The sequence below is a fragment of the Equus przewalskii genome, chromosome 6, assembly GCF_037783145.1.
Source record: "Equus przewalskii isolate Varuska chromosome 6, EquPr2, whole genome shotgun sequence".
In the NCBI taxonomy this organism is placed as follows: Eukaryota; Metazoa; Chordata; class Mammalia; order Perissodactyla; family Equidae; genus Equus; species Equus przewalskii.
The window spans coordinates 34440673-34452797 of NC_091836.1; the positions used below are offsets into that span (position 1 = coordinate 34440673).

Consider the following 12125-nt stretch of genomic DNA (forward strand, 5'->3'; position numbering starts at 1 on the left):
AGAGGGGGGTGGACCATTCACCTATGACAGCTCTTCTGGACCCACATGCCTGTGACCTGTATTGAATGAAGGCTAAGGGAAGTCTTCTTCAAAGAATGTGCAGGCGCCTCCGTATGCCCGTAGTAACAAGCACACACCTAGAAAGGGCTCACTCAGGCTCTCGGATGTTTCCCTGCCTTTTCCCTTCCGGGAAGATCTCCAAGTAGTCACCTGTGGGCTGCTTACCCCACACCCTGAGGAGGTGGACCAGCCCCCCACCTCCCTTTCCACTGCTAGGGGGTGTGGTAAGCTCACCGGGGAGGGCTTAGTCTGGAGTGTGGAGACCCTGAGGCCAGAGAGGTGGGAACTGGAACTGGAAAGGCGTAAAGTCTTCTGCCCTGAGAGTGTAGGTGGCTGTTCTAGAAGGCCTGGGAAAGGGAAAGCACCCTTGTCTTGTGGGGTGTCCACAAGATGGCCTCCAGTCCCCCTGTGCTGCCACCAGCCAAGGCCCCTCCCAACCTCCCCGCTGCCAGGCTGGAGCTGATGCTGAACAAAGTGTGGCTGGAGTGGACAGGTTGTTTTACCTATGATTTGAATCTTGTTCTTTCAAGTCAAAATAGCACAGCGTGCCCCTCCCCACCCAGGCCTCTCCTCTCGGCTCTCACGAGTTCCCCTGAAGGGCCTCGAGCCCTTGCTGTATCCAGTTAGTCCAGGTGGCCCAGCCTGAGAACATGTCCAGCCGGCTGGTCCCCAGGGCTCCCTGCGCTCAGCGTATTAACGGTGCGGCCCCCTTTCTCCTGCCACAGATCCTCGATGTGAATCAATCCCATGATGCAACATGCCTCCCCAGCCCCCGCTCTGACGATGATGGCCACGCAGAATGTCCCTCCCCCACCCTACCAGGACAGCCCGCAGGTGAGTGCCGACTGACCAGCCTGGGAAGGGGGTGCGGTGGCCTTCCCTGGGGCGGAGGGCAGGGCTAGGCCTCCCTCAGCTGTGTCCTGGCTTTCTCTGGGCTCTTCCCCTGTTGGGCCTGGGGATGCCTCTCTGGAAAGAGCCCAGAAAACACAGAACCCCCAGAGGGAGTCATTGCATTTGACAAAACACCAGGTTCAGACCCTGTGTGGGTCACTCTGTTGCCAGCACCTCACACTGTTGCCTAGAGCACCTAGTCATGGTCCTGTTCACAGTCAGAGCAGACGTCAGACAAACGTCCTGCCCATGCCCTTGCTCGGGGAGACCCAGGCACAGGTAAATCGAGGCTGCCTTTGATTGTTTTGGGAAACTTCTTAATTAGAGGTTCCTTTGTACCGACCCCCCTATTCACTGGTCACTGCACCATTACATCCGGTCCTTCTCTCCCTGCCTATTGGAGGAATCTCCAGTCTCTTCAGGGCTCTTCTCTGCTTCTCTCCAGAAAAAGGCCAGGACCCTTTCTCTACACCTTCCAACCCTTTCCCTCTGGGTCCCAGTTTCCGTCCCTCAGCTCAGACACAGCAGCCCCCCCCACCAAGTTCTTCTGAGACTCCCACCTGGTTGCAACTCCTGCAGAAGGCACTGGCTTCCCCCTGTCTCCCTATTATCTCTTCTCCTCCTCCTGGAGGCCTGGCCCAGCTTTTGTGGGTTGGGCTCCCACAGTCCTTGAGGTGATCACTTCTGCTCTTCGCTTCCCCCGTGTGGGCCTCCCCTCCACACTAGGGTCTTTTGAGTTAGTTATGTGGCTGTGCTTTCTCAGAAGGTTTCATTCTCCGGCTTTACCTTCACACACTCTTTTTTTCTCTACCCTGGTCTCCCAAGTCAATATTCATTCAATAATTATTTATTGAGCAACTATAATGTGAAATGCAGCCGGCTGAAATATTCATTCATGTAACGGTGTGCAGTGAGCGCCCCCGTGTGCCCGGCAGCCATCCTCAGTTTCTTCGGCAGCCTTCTCTGACGTGCCCTGCTCTCCCTGGCTCGTCAGCCTTTCAAATGCAGCCCTTCTCACCCACCACATGGAAGATTTATGCAGCATGACAGGGATATTAGGATGCAGGTGCGGGGTGGGCAGACTTTTGTTCACCTTAGGTCCCGTGGCCCTGACACCCCCAGCCTAGTGGGAGCATAGCAGCTCTCTCTGTCCTTATCCCTCCATGGAATTCACTCTTCACAGAGTATCTGGCATGCGGGCCACCACTGACTTCTCTCCCCTGAAAGTCCAGCAGCTCTGGTCATTCACTGACCTTTGAGCACGTGTCCGTTTGTTCCCCCCTCCTGCTCTCACAGACCAACTCCATGCTCCCTCCTAGTCTCTCCCCAACCCAACCTCGTTATTTGGCAAACCCTCTGCCCACGTCAGTAGCTCCATGAATGACCAGGGTTGGGGCTTGGTGTTTATATAGGTCCTCTATTTGAAAGCTTCCAGGTGTCCAACACTATGTCAAGGCCCTTCCCTCTATAGTCCCAGGTCCCAGAGATGAAGTACAGACAGAGGCAGGGACTGGTGGAAACCTAGGAACCCAGGGGCCATAATGGGGGCAAGCATTGTCCTTCCTCAGTAGACACAGACCCATTTCCTTGTCTGCTCAGGCAGTGTCAGGGACCCCTGGGGTATTAATTAAGAGGCAGGAACTTTAGCTCCATTTCTTTTGTAGCTGGAGACTGCTCTTCAAGCTCCACAGTAGGAATAGGGAACGCACATGGGGACGCTTCCTGTATTTAGCAGGTGGTACGTGCGGAGGCCCACACCCTCATACCCAAGGCTCAGGGACAGACTCAGGGTAAGGCCAAGAGGTCAGAGAGCACAGCTGGTGGCTGCCGCCTCCCTCCCTCCCACTCGCCCCGTTTTGCCTGCCTGGGCAGCTGGGAGAAGTTTGGGTTTGGTGGGGATTAGCAGGAGAGCTGCAGTGAGGGCCTGTGTTGTCCAAGAATGCAGATCCGGGTGTAGTTAAGTAGAGGAGCCTAATTTAAGTCTCAGCACACAACTGAGAATTAATACATCCCAGCTGCTGAGGAAGGTGATGGCGATGGGGCTGCAGCCCTAAGGCGCTCAGCCCCCCGGAAGCCACCACTGAGCTGCTCTAGCATCTAGGGGGAGGAAGGGAGGCTCCAGTTCCCCGTCTAGGGCCTGGGAGCAGAAGCCTGACACAGGGACTATCCCAAGGCTCTCCTCTCTGAGGAGCCACCAGGACTTCACCAATGAAAATACTCACATTTACAGCAAAGGAATAATTTGTCCTGGAGAAGCTACACGTCTCTTTGTTGCCCCAGAGGTCCAGGAATGAAGTGTCTGAGAGGAAGTCTCAGTGTCCACAGTAAAGTGACCAGGCCAAGGTCTAGGGTATTTATGGCCTTGGCTAGGCCACTAGGCCATGGCTAGATTGCCATGGGCCTTCCCTGAGCCCAGCTGGTTCCCAGGGAAACTGACCAGGATGGGAGCTCATGGGGAGGAGTTAGGGCAGGGATGGAATGGGTGGGATGGAGAAGGTCGGGGAGGTCCCCAGAACAAAGAGCTCTGACTCCTGGGGAGAAGCTCTTCTCTACAGAGAGGGCGAGACTTTGAGGCCAGGTGGCTCTCGGGGAGGCCCTTTTCCCCACTCTTTGAGGCTCCTAGAAGTGGCTCCCGCCTTGGAATGACTCTTCCGTGTGAGTTTTCTGCTGGGGAACTTGCTATGGACCTCCTGTCTTCTTCACTTTATGCTTTCAAGAGGCTGAGCCCAGGTCCTCAGAGGATGCCCTGCTCCATTGCCCTCATCATGCTCATTATCCTAGAGAGCCAGCTCCTCTCTGACACTCAGTGTCCTCAGGAAAGCCCGGCCTAAAAGGAACGTGGGTCAGGCACACAGGGGAATCACTTCCTAAATGGGGCTCTCTGGAAAGGATTCCCCACTTTCACCTCGTTCCCTCAGGTCTAATCTCATTACTTTTGGACCTGGTGCGACTTGTTTCCTCAAGGCCTGGACAGCTGAGCACATCTCCATATCACCTCTTCAGAAACCCAGTTTCTTCCGCAGGCAAAAATGGACAGTCTGTGATACGAAGTCCCCCAAATGAGAAAGAAAGCGAGCAGCAGAGCCCTTCCTCTGAGACCTGTGCAGTCGTTTTAATAATGTTCCCGTTGTGCTAAGGGCTAGCAATACTGAGCATAATCTATTCAAATGCACAGGAGAATCTCACTTTGGAAAATTAGGAATCTGCATTAAAAAATTCCCAAGCCCCGGACCTTCTTTATAATAAATTAGAATTTTTTTTTTCAAGGCAAGTTCTTAAGTTGGCAATTTCATTTTTGAAGTTTGGGGAATAAAGTTATTAAAAATGAGGGAGGCTTTTTTTAATTCCCATTTTAGTAGAGAAGCGCTAATGGTTATGGCCCCATGCTATTTGGGCACAAGCCAAGTGGTATGATGGCCAAGCAGCTTCTGGCCCCTCGGTTCTGTTTCAACCCATCCTGGGGAAACTCCATGATTACTTGTAAGGATGTCACTCTGTGTTTATTGTGCACTAAAGATAGACCGTACGTTTAGAAAGTGCAAAAGCAACAACCCACTGAAACCCTTCTTGTGGCCTGCTTCCTCCTTCTGGTGGCTTCCTGTTAAATTCTGTCAGGGTCGCAGCACCCTCTGCTGTCTAACTACAGTACCTCAACTCCAGCCTGCCATAGCTGAGCCTTTGATCCAGACCCTCAGTTTATGCCCTGAGAGGGAGGGGCAAGTCACTGGGATCGTGGATCTGCAATGATTGTTTAATGAAAACATTGTCTCCAGGGAGACCTGGATATGAACGAGGTGTGTGGTCCCTCCGTTCAATAGAGTATGTGAATTCCTATAGCACCCTCCTTCCATTCTTCTACATCTCTGCCACAGCCTGGCCATCTGTCACTGGACTTTCACAACCCCCCGCCTCATTGCCCCCACGCCCCCACTGATCCTAATGGAACTCTTGAATATGTTCTCTACTACATGTGTCACTCCAGTGTCTCTCCCAGAATTTTTGTGGTGACACAAGCGCCTTCTCACTCCTTGTAGGCATATACCCTTCATTCGTGTACTCTCTCTTCACCTCTGAAGTGTCACTCATGTCCGCCCGTTTCCTGTAACACTCCATAAGCAACATCACCCACCAAGCCAAGTTCTCCCTTCTGTAGCTCCACCAGCAATTTCAGGAAACCATCCGGACTTTCTAGTGAAGCACCAGCTTCTCCACCCTCACCTTACTCACACACAAAAGCTCCTGCTATCAGCTGCCTCCCCCCACTCTTCTCAAACCTACACACATACCTACTGTTCCACAAATATCTTTGCCCTTGGCTTATAGACAAGACAAATATTTTATCTGGTCTATTTGTGCATGAATTCAATGTTTAGTATTCCTCCGTCTGCGTGTGCCCAGCATGTCGAGCTGCATGTGCATTTGTCTAGAAAGCAGAAATCCCAGTGGCTCCTAGTCCGACCCACTAGGCACAGCCCTCTGTGAATGCAGGCACTCAGTTAACAGTTTAGATTAGGAACAAATTGATAGGTAAATAGTGAGGTGCCTATGTAGGATGACTTGATGATGGGTGATATTAGAAGGGTTTTGGCAATTCACCAAGGATGCATCCTCATTACTGACCAGAGGGAGGGGAGACAGGCAAAGTAGAACCCAGTATGGGTGGCTCAGACTTCAGAAGGAAGTCAAGCATTTGCTTGGGACGTTTTGGCAAAAGCTGTGTTCCTCCATCTTCCCACAATCCTCAGAGTCAGAAGAATAGTGTCCAAGACTCCAGGAAACTACCTGGAGATCTGGGGTCAAGATGATGCTATCTCTCCCATCCCACAACAGGAAGGCTAAGGCTGGGCCAGCCATGTTGGGGGAGGCTAGACCCATCTCTCTTCCCCTCTTCTCCTCTGAGGACCTTCTCTCCCTCCCTGTCCTAGCGCCATTCCCACTCTGGGCAGGGCCAGGGGAGCAGACATCCTGGGGAAGCTGGATGGGCTTTGATCAGTCATTAGGATCCCCATGCTGGTTTCATTAACTGGAGGCAGAGGGGGTGGCTGGGGCCCCTGGCTGTGAATGGCCCCCATCCAGGCCACACAGCTGTGATGGGCAGAAGCGGGTTCAGATGTTTTCTCACTTCACATTCGTCTCATCTCTTTAAGGGCTGGAGCCCCCTGCCTTGCAGGGCCCTCTGCTCAGCTGCCTGTGAAACACATTCGCTTTGCTGCAATAGAGTTAATTCAGCAGCTTTGAAAGTCCCCCTAAGCCTTTTCTCCGGCTGTGATTGACGGCTCCCTCTGCCCCTGGGGGCAACACCCCAGGGACCACATGGGTGACCTGCCTTCCCTTGCTTTGACTTATCCGAATGGACTCCTCTTTCTTTTTTATTTTCTGCTGGGCCTTTCTTCTCTTTGTGCATAATGACATCTCTCCATGGCCTGCTTGGGCCACCCATGTCTTTGAACTGGACATATCCCTGAACTCCAGCCCACTCAAGACCTGGATTCTTCATGTGTAAAAGGCAAAAACAGCCTTCAGGTCCGACCATGGGGCCTCCATGCCCCACTTAGGAGACGGTGGGCTGGCAACAGGACTTGTAAGCTTGTGAAGAAACACTCACTCTAATGGCCTTGTCTAGGTTTTTTATTTGATGAAATTACTACCTTAATTCTGATATTTACCCAAAACACAGAGATTTTATTGTCTATCCTCTTGCCTCCAAGCAAGATGAGTGCCCTAAACAGCTACAAAAATAGTTAATGGCCCAGTATACAAAGCTTAAAATAAATCAGGGAACAGGTGACCAAAGTCAGCAGCGGGCCTGAGGAGTGCTTGGACTTGCCTTCCTGCCTTTCCGGTGCAATCTTCTAGGAGCTCCGGTGTCTGTGTGGCCTGGCAGGAGGGGGGATGGGTGAATAAGGGCCCAAAGGTGCTCGTTGTCCTTGGAGTTTGTGGTCTGGAGGAGGAACAGAGGGATGAGTCAATGTAGTAGAAATTCAGGAATCCTAGGCCTTGTCCCAGCTCCGCTGCTGATGAATTATACACATGTAGGCAAGTAATTTCAGTACCATTTCTCTCATTCACTCATCCATTTGATGCATAATATATATTGAGTGCTGTTGGTGGGTCTTCAGACCTTGTGCTGTGTACTGGGTACAAAATTAATAGTTCCTGCCCTCATGGAACTGATGCTCCATTTTGGGCCTTCGTTTCCGATTGGTAAAATGGGAATAACTTCTGGCCCCCTGCCTCACAGGATGGTTAAGAGTGTGGGTATGAAAAGTAGAGGGTGGTTCCCTGGGTGGTTCCTGGCCTCTGCTCACCCATGACCCTGACACTGATTTCCACCCTGTCTTCTGTACATCTCCAGGAGCCAAGATTGGATTAAACTTTAATTACTCTGCTTTTTATTAGGAACACAGTAGTCATATCAAATATGAGCCTCTAGCTGTAAACACACTCCCGACACACACACAGGCATACACACGCTGAGATTCTGATATGACCCCTAAAAGGCCTACTGGAAATCACTGGTTTGGGACTATTATGCAAGTGAGCGGTCCTCCAGGGATGCATGGGAAAGGTGGGGAGCAGACAGTTCCCAGGAAAGTGCACAAAGCTGGGAAGTGAAAGACTTGGATCCAAGTCCATAGCCTTCTTCCTATTAGCCACATGTCAGTAACACCCCAGGAGTGCAGGCCAGGCCAGTGAACATTTTACAAGACTCATTTTGTGAGCCACTGCCTACAAACCCCTTTTAAAATTCATTAAGACAGCGCCCCCCCACCCCCCACCATTCTACACCACTAAATTAATTTTTCTGTAGTTTGTTCTGTCTGGTCGGCCCTGGGATCAGAATGTATGTGACCTAGGCTGGCTTTTCCAGGAGCCTCTTCAAACTTGTCTGGGCTGCCCTGGCTCTGCTGCCAGCCCTTCATGTCCCTGGACTGATGGGGTTGGGGGATATTTGAAGGAGATTTCGTTGGCCTCTTCCATTTTGGATCCCTGAGTCTTTTTTTTTTTTTTTTTTTTTTGAGGAAGATTGGCCCTAAACTAACATCTCTGCCCATCTTCCTCTATTTTCTATGTGGGACGCCTGCCACAGCATGGCTTGCTGAGCAGTGCATAGGTCCCACTCGAGATCCGAACCAGTGAACTCCAGGCTGCTGAAGTGGAGCGCACGAACTTAAACACTATGCCACTGGGCCAGCCCCTCCCTGAGCCTTTCAAAACATCACTCTCTTATTCCCTCATTCAGTCAGTCATTCAATCATTTAGCAAACACACTGGGAGCTAACTATGAGCCAGCATGGTGATGGGAGCTGGGAAGCCTGTCCACTCAGGGAGACAGACAAATAAGGGCCCTGAAGTATTACAGGTGTTAAGGTTGACACATACACAGTTGAGGTAGGGATCAAGGTCCCCCGGGTCTGGGGGCTGTGGAGAATTGGGAAAGGCTTCTTGAAAGAGTCAATGCTGCAGCTGAGTCTGGGAAGAGGGGTAGGTTTACACATGGCAGGAGGGGGCAGGAGGGAGGCAGCGCTGGGAGAAAGGTGGATGTTTCCTGCTGAGGCAGCTGTGGGAGCAAAGGCATAAAGATGTAAATCATCGGGTGTGTTCATGCGACCCTCTGCAGCAGGGTCTGATGGGGTAAAGGGTGCGGGGAGGGGAGGGTTGCTCCAGAGACAAGGCCGGGGTCAGAGAACAGGTCCAGGCCTGGAGCGCCCTGTGGGCTGCGCTCTCCCCCTAAAAACATCAGCCATGCCCCTTGCTGCCTTCCACCTGTTCAGGCCAAACCTGATATTTACCAAGTGGCTTCAAGCTCTGACCTCCTCCCAGGTCCTTGGACTCTCTCCTGGTTGTGAGGAAACCAGATGCCACCTTACCGGCTTGCCCTGGTCCTGCAGAGAGTGCCAGCTCCCCAGCAAGCCCAGCCCAGCCCTGCTGGAGCCTCAGCGGCCCCTAGTGGGCCAGGCCTCTGCAGCCACCAATGTTCTCCAGAGCACATTGGTGGGCAGGCACTGGGGATGGGCATCTCCCACCCTGCCTGGGGCCAGGTGGAGGGCTCAGAAGAGGGAGTGTCCCCTTAGGAGGAGTGTTGGTGCTGAGTGATGCTGAGAAGGTGCAGGCCTAGGTTGCCCAGGGTTTGCAGAAAGGACCCTGTGAGAGGTACGTAGGTGTAAGAGTCACAAAGAGCAAGGCCTGCTGTGGGAGGAAGGGTGTGTGTATGGGGACATGGGAGGTGTGGGTGCTGGAGCATCTGGGGCAGATTACGGACAGGGAGTGGGATTTGGATTCAGAGCAGAAGGCTAGGAAAAGGAAGTGTTAAAAATGCTTAGAAACCAAGGTTTACTGAGCATCTACTGTGTGCAGTGCACCCTCGCATGTGCTCTCCCGGGACCCTGGAAAGAGGTATTACTAGCTCCATTTTTACCTTGTAAGGAAACTGAGGATCAGAGGAACAGTCACTTGCCCAAAGTGGCATAGCTGGTATGAGTAATGTCTCCTTCCATGACACCACAGCACCCTCTCCCTGCACCTGAGCCCAAGCCTGCCCCACTCCCTGAGTGCTTCCTGGGGAGTGGGTTCCTTCACTGGGGGCAGGACTCCAGGGCAGCTCACGTAACAGGAGCGAAAGCAGCTGAGTGTGGGCTGCAGGTTGTGTGGGTTACGATAATAATAACTACCATATGCTGAGAATCTATTAAATGCCAGATGCTTTGCATACTTTATCTCATTTAATTCTATCAACTCTACCTTAGGAATTTTACTCCCATTTTATAGATGAGGTTGAGTAACTTGCCCAAGTCACACAAGCAGAGAGTCAAGCTGGAGTAGATGCTCATGCCAGTGTACCATGCTGTGTCCCATTATCTCCAGCTCTGGGCTGGTTGCCCATGACTCCCAAAAAATATGTGGTCAGAGACTGTAACTTCTCTGTTGTGGCTTGAGGCATTCAGGGTCAAGAAGGTAAATGTGTAGCCGAAAAGGAACCGTTTGATAGAAAGGCCTACCCACTCCACTGCCAATCATCCCTGCTTCAGTAGCTATTTTGGACACTCTCTGTATCAGACACTGTGGCTGCAACAGTCAACAGCAAAGATGTGGTCCCTGCCCTCCAGGACCCCACAGTCTAATGGAGGAGAGAGACAAGTAAGCAGATGTAGCTAAACAGTGTGCTCAGGGCCGTGGAAGCACATGACCCCTTGTGCATGACCTGTTGTTGATGCTCAGCCAGCATCCACTGAAGGAGACAGCAATCCTCACAATGGTGATGGGAGGTAGGGAGCATCACTGCCATTTCACAGATGAGAAAACTGAAGCCCAAAAGGGAAAGTTCCATATCCAAGGTTGCTCAGCAGCGAGGGGAAAAGGTGGGATTCAGTGCTATCCGGTGCCAATGTCTCCAGGAAACTACCTCTGTGGCGTGCTAGAAAGAGTGTGGTGTCATCCCTCCTTCTGAGCCACGAGCTCCCACCTCCCATGAGTAAAAGAAAGGAACTCTGAATGGAAGCTGGCAGGAGGCCTTGACCAACCTTGATGCAGCCCTGTGTGGTGAGGCTCCTCCGCAGCCTCCGAGGGAAGTGAACACAGTAGCATTGAGCCACTGTTGATGAATAAACCATCCAGGACCTCCTGTTTGGGTTCCACACGGAACGACCAGCGTTTGGGGAATTGCCTTTGACTCGTGTCTGAGAGGTTGGATGGGGCATGGGGGAAACCGGGCTGGCAGTGAGGACGGGGTGAACTAGATAGAAACACAAGACCATGTGCTGGGAGCGGAAGCCTCATTCTGATTCTAGCTCCCTTCCTCTTCTGCCCCCTTTTTCACTCAGGGGGAAATAAACCTTCCCATTCTCCTCTTCAAAAAAAAGTCATTAAATACAACAATTCACACAGTATGATTAGTCAGAAAGCCCTTGTTCTTGCCCCAACCTTTGCACAAACTATCTGTGTTTGCTGGCAGTTTCTTCACCTCTGTGGGCTTCTGTTTTCTCATATATAAAATGGGGATGACACTAAATTATTGCCCAGGTTTATTGTTGAACGTATAATAAGCTATCGAGATTTTTTTTAGCTCATTAGCACGTAATCTGCCACTCTCCCCCTCCAATTTGGAAAGGGAGATGCTTAACAGAACCAAAAGAGTCAGTGGGGCATTCCAGCATCTACTGCAGTAGACAGGCAAGATATGCTTCCCAGCACCTCTTAAATCACACCACAAACATCTCCTGCTCATTTACGTGGTCAGACTGGACAGTCGGGGCATTGGATCTCTCAGCCCCTCCAGGTTTTGCAGTCCTATGCACACAGCTTACAACCCCCAACTTCTCCCACTCTATTTTAGGATGGGGGTGCAGTTGGTTAGGAACTTTCATCTCAAGGTCTCACAAACCGAGAATCGGGGCAGGGCCCTTTCACTCCAAGCATAAGGCAGGGCTGGTTCCAGCTAGATGACAGAGAGGAGTCCAGGGGCTGTCACGTGTGTGGGAGGCAAGAGTGTGGTGTGGTGGCTACAGGGCCTTTGACCCAAGAAAGGAGGCTCAGGTAAGAGGAGATGAGAACCACAGAACCCTGTGTAGGTTCTGGACACAACATTGCAGCTCACAGCGGGGCGGCCTTCTAGGGAATGCTGCCACCTTCCTGTCCATTAGTCATTGTCCTGTTTTCTCGATTAATCCTTATAGCCTATTCAGTAGGTATTATCCCCTGCTTTTTACAAATAAGGAACCCAAGGGTCAAAGAGGTCAGGAAACTTACCCCAAAATGCATAGCTACTAATTGACAGAGGAACATCAAACCCAGGGCCTCAGATTCCCTGCTCCTTCCACTCTCTGAGGCTTTTCTGATCGCCCAGAAAGTTCTCAAGATATTGTTCAATTTTGCCTCTCCTCCTCCTCTGTGTTTCTCTTGTTGAAAAGGGACTGCCCTTGCTGTCTGTGTGGTGCCATATCTACACCCTGTCCCCAGTTTGCTGCCTGGGTAGGATTTCCTGAGTGCTCTGAGGTCTCCTGGGAGGAGGGCTCAGAGTCTGCAGTGGTTGGTTCTGGGACCGGCTGTGGACACACCAAGTGACCTCATGGAGTGTGTAAGGCTAGTTTCTTCAAATGCCAGATCGAGAAGAACAGGAGAAAGTTATTTGGAGAGAAACCCTGACATTAGTGGTGTGCTAGTAAATATTTAACAAC

At 51.6% G+C, this 12125-nt stretch overlaps 1 protein-coding gene across 13 annotated transcripts in view; it reads left to right on the forward strand.

The window, feature by feature from the left end:
- Nucleotides 1–12125, forward strand: part of PKNOX2 (PBX/knotted 1 homeobox 2) — a 253943-nt gene that overhangs the window by 176063 nt on the left and 65755 nt on the right. For 9 of the 13 annotated variants that reach the window (XM_070623372.1, XM_070623371.1, XM_070623370.1 and 6 more), the window contains one exon: nucleotides 786–894. The exons of the other annotated variants lie outside the window; for them this stretch is intronic. In XM_070623372.1, the coding sequence (XP_070479473.1) occupies nucleotides 808–894 (87 nt within the window). In that variant the 5' untranslated portion in view covers nucleotides 786–807. The remainder of the gene's footprint in view (nucleotides 1–785; nucleotides 895–12125) is intronic. 13 annotated transcript variants of the gene reach the window in all.